The sequence below is a fragment of the Clinocottus analis genome, unplaced genomic scaffold (assembly GCF_023055335.1).
Source record: "Clinocottus analis isolate CAN_PGR_092001 unplaced genomic scaffold, fCliAna1.0.p SCAF_1, whole genome shotgun sequence".
NCBI classification, from domain to species: domain Eukaryota; kingdom Metazoa; phylum Chordata; class Actinopteri; order Perciformes; family Cottidae; genus Clinocottus; species Clinocottus analis.
The window spans coordinates 8,002,501-8,016,295 of record NW_027175820.1 but is presented as its reverse complement, the minus strand read 5'-3'; the positions used below and the strand labels follow the sequence as shown (position 1 = coordinate 8,016,295).

The 13,795-nt window shown below is 40.9% G+C and overlaps 1 protein-coding gene across 1 annotated transcript in view; it reads left to right on the top strand.

The window, feature by feature from the left end:
• Positions 1-13,795, top strand: part of itfg1 (integrin alpha FG-GAP repeat containing 1) — a 118,509-nt gene that overhangs the window by 51,175 nt on the left and 53,539 nt on the right. The window contains exon 10 of the mRNA XM_068578944.1: positions 3,310-3,461. Coding sequence (XP_068435045.1) covers positions 3,310-3,461 — 152 coding nt within the window. The remainder of the gene's footprint in view (positions 1-3,309; positions 3,462-13,795) is intronic.

Sequence of the window (13,795 nt, the reverse complement as noted above, 5' to 3'; positions counted from 1 at the left end):
TTGGTGGTTTGACTTTGCTCACTGCTTATTGATACTTTTTTGGTGTTTTTGTTTGTTTTGCCATTAGCCAAATGTTTTTATGTCACCTTATTATTATAGGTTTAGATGAAATAATTCAGATTCAACCGTTCTAGTCCAAATGAAATTGTTAAAGACACCCATTCTCTGGCATTCTTTTGACCACTTCACCGCCCTACCTTACCAACAGTACATCAGTAGCGGTTGGTGGATTTTCTTTTGGGTAGGGCAAACCACTTAATTTCAGCAAACACCCAGGAATGATTCAATGCAAAAAAAAAAGGTATCACGCATTACTACATTGCAGTTAAAAATGAAACATTTATTTCAACACTTTGACATGATAATTATGTAGCTTTTAACGTACAAAACGGTGCACATTGCGAGCCGCTTTCAAAATAAAAGCGTCTCATCTTACAGGAAACCAGATAGTTTAGCTTAATGCTGGTAAAACACTTCCATGATGTTTTTGAATGCTGTCTGTGAACCTCTAGACAAGTCCTTCAATGAAGACAGGGGCGTTGTGTCTTTTCTGCAGCTGGTTGAATAGCAAGATGAGAAAAAAAGAAAATAGCCCAGAAGTCTTTTTTATGGCACAGATTGGATGAATTGTACGTCACTCATTTATTTCTTTAATTGGTGATTGATTGCGTATTAGATCCGTCTTCTTTGGGCAGAATCGAACTCGCCCCAGGACGTGCACTAGCAGCAGAGACGTGCACGTGAGTACCTGAGAGGTGCACTAGCAGAGGAGAGAAGCAGGTGTTTAGCGCAGATATCCTATTTTACAAATATTACTGGGTATATTCCATAGCTCAACAACACAAATAGTGACAATTTGTATAATGTATTAATATAATAATATTTTTTATATTTAATAATATTATAATATTTTTTCTTCTTTTTTTTTTTTGTGGCTCAAGGTTGGTAGGGCCAAGCCCCGTTGCCCTATATGGGCCGGTCGCCGCTGATCAGTACCTTGGTTCATGTATTGTGCACAGTTGGCGACATCACGGCCTGTGTGATATATTTCAGACTAATTGGTTATAGGCCCTGGTCGTCTTTATCAGACATGCTGGTCGTATTAAGAGCAATTACAGTAGAGGCAGTTCTGGTGAGTGTCTCTCCGGTGACTCTCCCCTGCACCTGCTCTCTCTATTTAACATTCATGAATAGTTCAAACCTCCAACATCTGGCCCAATGGCTTTATAGTCCACACACACACACACACACACACACACACACACACACACACACACACACACACACACACACACCAAGGCATTTAAACTGGTCATTTAGCATAGCTGTGAGTTTCAAAATGTATGCTTTCTTTGAATAATATATAATGTGTATGAAAACCAACAAAGGTGTGTGTATATATCATATACACACACCTTTTTGTTGGTCAAATAAGTGAACCTACCTGTTATAGGACTGTATTAGGCGAATGAAGACCGCAATGATTTGGTTCATATGGTGCACATCAGTCAGAAATGACTCACGTCTCGTCCAGAAAAGTGGTGAAAAGTGCTGCTCCTCGTCATATGTATGCAGTCATCAACATTTAATCAGGAAAAGAGAAATACGTTATGACATAAATGGCTTAAACCGGTGAGAATTGAGTGAAATGGCAGTCCTATTTTTTTTTTCACGCCGTTTACTACGAGCACCTATTTAGTTTGACTTTACCTTCCAGATACATCAGTTAGTAGCAGCATTACAGCAAGGCCCCCTTGAGGGCTCTATTACCTTGGCATCCGAATTGTCAAGATGAGGGAAAATGCCTTGTTAAAAAGGAGGGAGGGCTTCTTCGGCCCGATGTCTAAAGAGAATGGCATTGTTGGCAAGACTGTGTGCCGTAAGCACATACAAATCAGCCGTTTCTGTTTATTTTTAGGCCAGAGGACAATTTATAGTGAAGTGGAATTTTGTTGTTGAAATGAACACCATTCAGACGGTTTGGTTATCTTCTTCTCAGTTTAGACATAACTGTGGTCACATGTTGCTCTTTGTTTTGTGTCCCACGCTGAGGAGTTGATAAATTGAGGATTTACAAGTCTAATAATGTGATTTGCTTTTTTACCTACTCAACTAAATGCTTTGCCTGAAGTGTTGCTGGAGTCTGTGTTTGCACTCGAGGCACAACAAGGCTCTAGATGGCCGTTATGTGGGCAATCTAGGTTTGAACTTTGATCGTGTTATGTGACTTCAACGTTAAGTGTTTCTCAAAGTCATGTTCAAGTAGTTCAAGTAGTCGTATGAACCCCAAATGAGTTCTAATACTTGCGTCATTTTTTAAAGAAAATATTTGTGAAAAAAAATATTTTTAAAAGAAACCACTTTTATAACGTATTTTGATCATAACTATGACCATCCAGCATGATATAAGCCAGATTTCCTAAAAATGCCTCCTTGAGTGGTCACAGACTTGTTCAAACTGCATGGTTCAGGGCCTTAACAACATCCTACTTAGTGTAAGATAAGACACCTTAAAAATAAGAAATGTAAAGCATTGGGGTGTAACGAAGGCGTTTCAGTCAGAAAGCGGTCGTTCAGTTCAAATATTTCTTCTTTGTGCATTGCACTTATGTAATGTAATTTGTCATATTTGTGTCTACCTGCTAAGAGATTCCTAATGGAAAAGCAATGCCAAAACATGCATTACTATGCCAGTGTAAAAACACAGCTTCAGCCAAAATGATGAACTAATTGACTTAGTTTGCTTTTGTTTGTTTTTTCCTATCCGAATGGAATAATTGAGCGTAAGCTCGGGGCAAAATACTTGAGTTTTCGTCTTGAAAATTCAAACCATCATTGTAGAAAAGAAGAATCGAGACATTTTGGTGCTATTGCAGTGTTAATCCATGGATATGTGAGTTCTGAAAAAACTGTATGGGTGATTTTATTCTTATTATTCTGTGGGTTTTATTATTCCTCACATGTGAAGCATTCAAAGTGTTCCATTTTCATCTTGTTTTATTTTATCAAATGTGTTGCCATCTTATTTGCACTGTTTTCATGTTGATTGAGTTTTATTTTCTGCATTCCCTGTGTGAAAAGCGCTATAAAAATAAAGTATTATTCTTAGTAGTATTACCTTTCAAATGTTGGTGCTACTTTCAAAAGTCGTTGCAACAACACAATTAGGATGATACAATACAATTCGAGAGTAAGGATAAGCCTGAGTGTCTGCAGTCTCTCTTTTATCTACTTCCCCTCTTCATTATTGTGTCCAGCATTGCATCGGATGAATCTGATGTGTGATTTTGTCTCTTGGACTGTTGGCAGTGGGTACCAGTACTGTTGGATTTCCAGCAGAGGGAAACAATTTGGAGCTTTGATCTCGTGAAACCCAGCTCCCCTCTGACCCTGCACTTCGGGGACTACAACCTGGACGGCTTCCCTGATGCGCTGGTGGTCCTCCACAACACCAGTGGCAGGTAGGACTGATGACTCATGTTTTTGTCATTATCTTGTAATTTTGGACACACACACATGGTTGTTAGTGTAATCTTCGGTTCCTCTGGGACCTTATTTAAGATAACGTCTAGAACATTAATGAGATATTTCTTAAATGGAGATAATTCTTGCTTGACATGATCCTGTCAAGTAGGTCCCTGAAACCCACTCTAACTAAGTTGTTAATAACGTTAACGCGTTATTAACGTGTTAACGTTATTAACAAGTTAATACGTTCTATGGCCTCACCGACAGGCAGCGTTGACGACTTGCCGACAAAAGCCTAACATCAAAGCACATATTGTTATCTAGTTTCTCTGCTCAGCGAGCAGCGGTGCTGCTGCAAGCTGCTCCGCCTCACAAAGTGCTTACAAGCGGTCTACTCCCAGTTGCAGGCTTCACGTCCAGATTAAAAATTAATCGCTCATGCGCAAAGCTGTCGCTGATCAGTGAAAGAGGATCTCTCACTGCCCAGGAATAGGTGTGCCAAGCTTGTAGAATCATACCCAAGAAGACTTGAGGCTGTAATTAGTGCCAAAGGTGCTTCAACAAAGTATTGAGCAAAGGCTATGAATACTTATGTACATGTTATATTTTTGTTCTTTATTTTTAATAAATTTGAAAAAAAATGTATTAAGCTTTTTCCACATTTTCATTATGAGGTGTGTAGAATGTTGAGGAAAATTAATTTGGTCTATTTTGGAATAAGGCTGTAACATAAGAAAATGTGGAAAAAGTGAAGCGCTGTGAATACTTTCCAGATGCATTGTACACACGCACACACACACGCACACGGCGGTTGCTTTGTTATTACTCGGAAAGAATCCCAGATTTCTTCTGAATCTATATCCTTTCAATTCCCACAAACACTCGCTTCATTTGTCGGCCACAATCAAATGTGTCTTGTAACATTCCCCGTTTTGATGAGATTATACTAACTATAGTATTCCAGCAGAATACAAAGTGAAATTGATTGGAACCTAATATCTCAAAATGCATACTTAAATGGCTTATGTAAATCTGTTTAGCTTCAAAACTAGATTTTTCTCCCCATTTTTAAGACACCACACGGAGGATGGATTTACTCATTAAATGACTGTGAAATGACTGTACTTGCAATGACATGTTCTCATGCTGAGGGGAGGGAAAATGTCCCCCGTTGATATAAATGATCAAACAAAGTAGAGCAAGGGTGATGAAATATAATAATTTTAATAAATGCAACTGATTTGGAAGATACAATTTAATGCTGATGCACATAGGTAAAAAACTTTAATTTATGTGTTTTTTCGAAATGGTTTCTGGAGTTATAATTACAACCTTTAAGAAACGTCTGTCTTACTCTCTGTAAAGCAATATATTCAAAGTGCAGAAGTTTTCAAAAGTAGATTAATTAAATCTTCTCTCATTAATAAACCATAAGATGACACCTGAAGTATAAAACAGGCATAAATTAAGGTGATTGCTGGCTCTTTGACATTCACGACACGGTGCAAAACAGTCCTTGACTGCAGGATACGGAGCGTTGTAATGTTTTGCACTATGCAATGGGAATCGGTGACTTTGTGGCATAATGAAGAAGTGATTACCACCCAGGAGTGGGGAGAGAAAACGGCTAAGGTGAGTGTGTTCTTCAGCTTTCGGACAAGGCCGCTGATAAGCCAGTCCTTTTATTTTTTTTAAATCTCGACGCGTGCGTGTGTGTGTGTGTGTGTGTGTGTACGTGCGAGCGTGTGCGTGTGTGTTTGTTTAACGGACCTATATGTGGATTATCTGGACTCAGAGATGAAGATAAGATAGCTGAAGGGGTCATGGCTGTGATTGTCTATGCATCCTGATTGTTTCGGGTGTGTGTGTTTTGAACAGTGTGTCGGGAATAGTAAGATGTTGGGTAATGGCTTCACACACACACGTTCTTGTGAACCCTACTTTCTTATCTAGGCTCCATGTAATCAGCAGTAAGTCCTGTCGGGCTTAACTCTTTGCCGTCACCCTCATCTAGAAATGACTTCTGTCTCAGCATCTCTAATCACACAAGCTATAGCTTCTTCCCTCCGCCCCCCCATTACATTTTCTTTTCTCATTTTAAGCCGGAACATTGTAATCCCACATTGTGACCATGGAAGTTATTGCGGCAGTGCTCCGATCCAGTCTGACCCTTTTTTTTAACACCATCATCATCCGGAAGGCAGAGAAGGAGGTTGGGGAGATGACAAGAGGTCAGGTTGGTGGGTGAAAAGGTCAGAGAAGTGTGTGGATACTACCACGGATATGCCCCAGAGCGATGCACGTAAACCCAGACCTATCTCTGTGCGCAAAAATCGCGCGGAAGTTAAGTAATGCTCTCTCAAGTCACTGCTGCACCCCTTCCTCCGAGCAGAGGCACACGCTTCCAGAGGTCATCTTTGAGCGACAGGATGTGCTTGTTTTTGTTTTTCTGTTCAGACGTTTTATCAAATGCGTCCTGTCTACCCGCCCTGCTTTTGGATTCAGCAGCACTCCGCAGCTCTAAGCAAATGCCCTCTGCTTACCAAATGTGTGCACAGCCCACATCTGATCTATTTTAACACTCCAGCCCTCTCCCTGTTTCTCTGCTTCTCTTTGCTCTCCGTCTCTCTACTCGTTCTTTCTTCCAAGCGGTTATTTATAACGGCTTTTCAGATAAAAGTCCTGCCAGTCGGTGTCACTCCTCCTCCAGGCGAAATAAATACCGATTTCAAACGTTCAAAAATGGGAAGAGATGAGAGTAATTGGGTGGAATCGGTGGAACAATGAGCAGAAGGAATAAATAGTCACTTACGGACACATGAAGTAATTTAGTGATATTGAGTTTGTGAGGCGTGGCGTTGAAAAAACCTAGGATTTGTTTTTATAGCTCAGAAAGAAATATTTATCATCTTCACTCTTTTTTTTGTTGATTGCCTGACTTACTTTTTTATTTACAAGACCGCGCAACACCGACAATACGCTTTTGTCAACCATCCATCCATTTTCCGCCACTTGGGCCTGGCCTAGGAGGCAACAAGAGTCCTTATCCGCAGTCAAGACCACCAAGTCTTCTTGGGGTCTGCCAAATCATTCAAAGGCCAAAAGGCATGTTCTTAGTCTGCTCCGGTGGGAGGGCTTCAGGAGAGAAATCATAACCTGATCCTGAGCCTGTCCCTACAGGTGACTCTGACACCCTGCAAACTCCTTTCAGCGCTGAGATCTACTTCCTTCAGTCACTATTCTTACCGCCACAGGTTAACAACTAAAAATAGATAGACTTGTAAAGTGACTGCCTCGCCTTCACTGCCTGTCAGCGACTTCCTGTCTCACTTTGTCCACTCATAATTTTCATCTTTTGTCCAGCAAAGGACACAGAAAAAGAGGAATTGCTCAATTGTCCAACTCATTGCTTCCGATTTAAGTGTTGCTGTTTTGGATGCAATCAGTTGGCGGCAGGCAGAAGCAATAAATTCATTAATAAAAAAGCATTGAATTTTGGAGTTATGGGTTATCGCATCTACGTCCAACTGCAAAGCTGTTACCCCGACCTTGGACACATGTTAAATCACGAGATGATCCGTTTCCAGACTGTGTGGAAACGAAGCCATTATGAGCTGCGAGACAGCTTCAGGGTGCCTGCACCCGTTTGTGTGTGTTTATGTTTTCATGTCTTTGTAGTGTGTAATTTCCATCAGTAGCTTCTAAAATTGCCGTCCTCAGGGTCCACGTTATATCCGGGTCGAAGGACAGACTGTGCCTCCAGACTCTCACGCTCGGTCTCACACACACACACACACACACACACACACACACACACACTCGGACGAACATTGTCAGATCCCAACAAATAATGTGCGGCTCTTGCTCACTGCGAAAATGAGGTCCTATAGGTGTGTTCCGTGTTACGCATTAAAAGCAAGCTCCTGAGATGTCGAGGAGACGGGAGGCGACACAATGAAAGGACCGAGGTACAATCTCTGAAAACGAAGCGGCAGTATGAAACAAAACAAACTTTCTGCAGGAAAGCCTGATGGTAAAGTGTAGTTCTTTCAGGTGTAGATGACATGGCATGGCATTGCGCAACATATACCGCTTATGATCCACATTCTTAACTCCAGGCAAGACACAGACTGCAGAGCTGCCTGACTATTCATCTATTTTATTTCTTATTTTTGCTAGGCCCATTTTTCCCTCTACTGGCTTCTGTTTAGTAGAATTGTTTTTTCACGGCATGTTCTTAGTTGAGGTTTGCCATACCCACTGAGTGTTGCTTGTGTTATGTATGCATGCAGGTGATGTATATGTTAAGTTGCCGACAGCACATTTGACTTCAAGAAAGCTGGAGAACGCACGTTAAATTTTCATCCTGGAAGTTAATTCATGCCACAATTGTATTATTTTGATAAATACCAGCATTGTTACCTTGGTCATTAATCACATATGCAATTAGAATATATCCCTCATCATCCAATATAAAATGCAGCTGTCAGCATGTTTTACGGGTGCCTTCCAAGCCTATTTTTTTTATAGATTTGGAGGCAAGCATTAAGAGAAAGCATTAGAGCTACAGTACCTCACAATCAGTATTACAATTTCAATCAAATGAAGAATGGATATGATTTTAAATCATTGGATTAGTAGCACCACTGCATTGTTGGAATACAGAAAACCATTTGTAACATGATTGTCAAGAAAGAAAAGGAACGTGAATCACCTGCCTGTCCTCGTCCTCCCCGTCTCCACTGGCTGATGAGTTGCAGCCCACAAGCAACAAACAGTCATAAACTAGAACAAGGTGGAACTTCAACTCATATTAATGTTAAGATACCACAACCAATAGTTATGTGCAGCAGCATTTAACATTTACCAGTGAACGTTTGTGTAGCTGGTGTTAAAGGTAAATGGAAGTACAGTGACAGCGATTAAGATAGTTATTTATTTGATCTTTTTTTTCATTATAGAAGTTGTATCTTCTCAAATAATGGGTTTTGGCTTTACTAGTATCACACACTAATATATCAAATTGGTAGATGACAATAGCCGGGATAACAAAAGCTAGCTTAATTCTGACCCCAAAATGCATTTAAGGTGTTATGTGGAACTATTATTTGTAAAAATTTTGCTGCAGAGCATAGTGTCTCTGAGACAAACGGACAGCATGTAAAGTGAAGCTGGATTTCACCCATCATACCTCTTACTTTTTCCTTTTTTTTACTTCTCTTTACCTTTCTCGACAGCTTACTGTTTAACAAGTTAACAACACGATGCTTTTGAAAAGTGTTGATGTTTCACACGTACAAATGACATCCAGCTGTAATTATAACATTATATATCAATAACATTGACTGCTTTGCAAACACACTGCTTGTGTTTTGAGGTATAGGATTGTATGTGTCAGCCACCACGCCTTTATAGAATGGCTTTATACTCAGCACTAATCATGTTTTTCACACTGCACTTTGTCACATCCACGCACTGATTAAAAGGCACATGGGTCATTGTGTGATCTGCCACAAGCGACTTGGATATAATTACATGTGTGCCCATATATCTAACGTACACATCGGAATGTGTTACTCAAGCAATCGAAAACCAACCTTACAGGCTTTTTTTCCTCTCCCTTCCAGCCAGATCAGTACGACAACAGATCTGCTGCTTTTTCTTCAAGTCTTCATCATGCACATGAGCAGATGGCCACTGGCTATATGAGACCAAGAGATTACAATGGGCTATTGATACATCATTTCCCACTCGGGCACATGCGCAAGGATGATAGTTTAGCACAATAGTCTTAATGGTTTTACCTCTCTGCTCTTGGGTTGTTCAGTTCCCCCGAACATTTACAATTTTACAGGGACAGCTTTGGCGGCACTCGGCCAAATGCAATGAATAATTGTCTGTTTTACATGAGGAGAAAGAGCAGCTCGCCGACTTCCTTCCTCACTCTCTGGCGTATAAGCTAGTGGTAAACGGGACATCACACAGCGTTACCTTGTATGAAAATTACAGATTTCTCTGGGTTTTGAACATCGGCGCCAACTCAACATATAACATAGGTCTAGGCATTTTTAGACATTTTCATGTGGAATTGTTGCATATTGTACCTTTTTAGCAAGAAAGCTGTTCACTTCCTGTAAACAGTGCATTTGTTGCTTTTGCCTCGGGGATACAACAGCATGAGGCAGCCCGCTTCCAGGAAGTATTTCAATCGCCTGTCACTCCCACCATATGAAACCTTCAAACTGCCAATTTCAAAGTCTGCAAGTCAGTGAGCATCAACACACCATGGCAATGACCTGCTGCTGCCCTTCTTCAGAGGCATCACGGTCATCTCACTGCAGATGGAACTGATTCATTTTAGAATCTTGAGATTAGTACATGCTGTTTCCTTATGGCTATAAATCAAGTAGCTAGACTACTGACACAAAGGAGAACGGCTTTGTCCCCAGTAGGCTTCCTGGCAGCTGCGATCGATTTGTGTCACAAGTGTCATTGAGGAAAGAATAATTCATTAATTTAATGGTTGACATACTTCTTTCCAGGACTTCCTTGTTGTCTCGTAAGGGATGAATAATTTAAAAAAAATCAATAATGTATAAATCACTCTAGTGAACAATTTAAAAAAAATATTTGCAACTTATACAGTCAGAAAAAAATCATCTTTATTACCAATGTGGGGAATATTTTTGCCCATGTGATCCTTAGATAATGTGTGATTTTAGGAAAATCATAAATTTTCTCTGTTTGCGGCAATGGACCTGCACATGTGCTGCATTACAGGAAACATAGTATGAATAAACCCGTTTTTGCACATGCGTGACTTTTAGTTTCTCCTGCGTGAAAGTCTTGTGATTGTTTGACCCATCAATCAATATGCAATTGCTTTCCCCAACATCCAATTAAAAAATTACAAAAACTTTAATTTAAATAAGATTAGATCCCATTCAAATATCCTATTGATAAGTAGACATACGTGTTTCTGTTTGGACCTGCATTGCGGGCTGAAATGTTTGACGGGCGAAGTCTCCTAATGTCCATCTCTGGCTTGCTTCAGAAAGCTGCACCTTTGTCATTGGATAGAAACCTGAGATTGATTTTAGGACACTTTGCCTCGCATATATCACAAAGATGGCGCGCATATTTTTAACACCTGCTCAAATACTATCATACTAAATGATGAACTCTGTGGCTTCATAAATTAAAAGGAACTGAGTTTGCTTTCCATATGGTCCAATATGGTCTAAATGACACTTCACCTGGTGTGCGCGTGTGTGTGTGCGCTGAGGTGACGAGGTCTGCATAGCAAACAGCTTTTGTTTGCTAGTGTCAATATTCAATGCGTAGTGGTGTGGACATGTTTACACCGGTCAACTCTCTGTGCTGTTTTGTTTTGTTGCAGTAGTATGGAAGTGCTAAAGTCTCCACTGATAATGAGGTGTGGAGTGTTTTTGTTTTTCGATTAAAGCGAAGAGCGTGGCGTGGGCAGCAGTTAGCAGCGCTACCTCCCTCTCGCTCTTTTTGCTGTAAGCTAAAATAATGATCAGATCTCTAGGCTTTTGCAGCGAAATGATAGCTTGCGCGTGCGCACACACACGCACGCACGCACACGCACACAACGACGACAGTAAATCTTATACAAAGAGCAGTTGTGCATTTTTAGGCCGCTTGTGTTACATGGTGGTGAATATTTTTTTCTAATTCTCATGAATGTTGAATATAATAGATACGCAATGCACCAGTTGAAAAAGTTGAGTCAAATTCTGTCACAACCAAACACCAAAAAGCATCCAAGATGATTCTGCACGGATTGTGTTGTGTGGAGAAATCCACAAGAGACAGACAAACTTACTAAAAAAAATTTAAAAAGTACTTCCGCTCAAGCAGGAACACCACAGTAATTTCCTGATTGCAATTGCCTTCAACACACGTCAAGATCCGTCCAACGTGTGTGCGTGATAGAGAGGAGAACTCCCCCAGTGGATAAAAACCTCACCTTTTCCAGTACAGTACGTTCCAGACTGCTATAATCTGCCACATAGTGATTTTGTTTTGGGGGGTGAAGAGGGATCAGTCATCCAACTGCATCAGTTACTATTTATTTAACCTCCATTAGCACAGAGGACTTGTTATGAACTTCAAAATCCCCTAAAAATCATCAAAATCCCCGGATATTAGTATAACAGGGTTTTGTTGCCTTCTTTCTCTCGAAATAGCTTCCTTTGTTTCCACTTGTTGAGTGTGTGGCTGCACAATAGGGAATCCTTCCAAATGGAGGAAATGGAAACCAGCAGTTAGTCATAACCTATTTGCGTCCTCATTGGCCGTTAATGAAGAGCTCGCCGTAAACACGTTTCAAGTAGGAAAGGTGCAATTATCCCCTTCGTGAGCCTACGTGGCGTCTTCTCCTCGCCGCTGACACTAAGTACATGCTTTGTTAATTGGGACGGGACACTGACACCACTCAGAGCAGCCGAACCAAGAGTGTGAATGACTAGACAGCGGGAGCAACTTGACTGTCAAAGCACGGAGGTGTGTTAGCGATTAATACTGATAACATGCTGTCCAATGAGTCAAAAACATACTCGATACTTTAGTGACTGAATAACATCAAAATCAATCAACAACTTAATAAAAGCTTTGATTTTTGTTTCCCACCTTTTACCTCAAATCATCTGATTTAAAAAAAAAAAAGAAACAAGGAATGTGTGTGAAGGCACAGTTTACAATATTTCCTGTCTCCAGGTGCCAGTGTTGTGCCCATGATTATGTGATTATTTCTGTAAGCAATTACATTTGTGTAGGGCTGCTTTAACTGCAGTAGTGTTAGTCTTTCAAAAATGCTTCATACCATATCGTGCACAGTTCTTTTCTCAAAGTTTCCCATTGTTTTAAGCTTCAAACGAAGGTTTATTAATGGTGTCATTTACACATACTGAATCCGTAGGTGGATAACAAGACATTAATGGTAAAATGTCGCTCGTTGCCTTTCCATATTCCTCAACATCGATAACGACCATTAAGCTGGGCGTTTGGGTGGGAAACGAAGCAAAGTTCTGTAAATACTATGCAGTTGCATCTTAAATGTCCTAGGAAGCTGACTTTTGGTGTAAAGTTCAGAAGAAGTTTGATTGTTTTTCTTTTGTTTAAATTGTCAATTGAAAGTAAATAGAATCAAAATGTTTTTCGCACAAGGAAATATGACATGCACTGGTTATTAGCCAATGACAGACATGTTGCGCAGCAGCCTGCTCTTGATTTGTACAATGAAAAAAATGTGATAATCTCAAGGAAGCGTGTTAGCAGAAATCATCAGGTCCGTGCGACTGATGAAGCACTGCATGCAGCTCACGCAACTAGTCATTAGCTAGACAAAGCACTTGATTTTCACAATCTGGATCAAATGTGGTCTTGGCAGCGCTTTAAAAACATTTATTTATAAAGAAAGCGTCGCTGTGTGACTTTGCGTTGCAGACGTTCCTGTACTCTTATCCTTCTTTCGTTTAGCTCGTAATGTAATGATGCTGATGGAGAACTAAGCTCCTGCAGTTTTTTACGGCCTTCTGCAGGAATGACGGTGAGAAAGTGTCTGCGCCTCTTAGCAAATAGCGCTATGCAGATGTGGTTTCACTACCGGACTATTTTTTACAGGCACTATGGTTTTCTGTCAGCCCAGCCACTCTCCTTACTTGGGATGAGAAAACACACACACACACAGACACACACACACTCACTCTCCGTTCATCGACTGCCCTCAGGGAGACAGAGCGTCCTGCTGGCTGTGAGTGTTTGATGTTGAAATGGTCCACCCCGGCATCATAAGAGCCCCCTATCGCAGTAGAAATGGTCTAAATGTCACACTTCACCTGGCTGCTCCGCGTGCGTGTGCGTGGACGCAAGAGTGTACATGTAACATGTAGCCATGCATGTAGCAGTAGGTGGTGAGAGGAAGCTATTTATGGAATACAAAATGAGGTCACAGATGGAAAACGGCTGAACTCGTCAGTGATTTCTGTTCTGTTGATCTCATACCGCTACATGACAGCACTCAGCCATGTCCCGACAACGCCACTACTGGTGATTACTCATACTGGTGACCGGAACTGTTCTCGTCCATTGAAGTGCACCGTCGCCTGTCACAAGTGTCTTTGGGAAGAGGTACGAATCAACCAGACAGGAACAGCCGTGGGAAGATGTGGCACTTCTGCACGACACACACACATACACTCATACACTAGCGTGAATAAAGCATAAACACACACATCTATGTGTGGAACTCTCCAGGCTATAGGTCAGTCTGACAGTAACAGAATATTGTAGTTAACCTCTG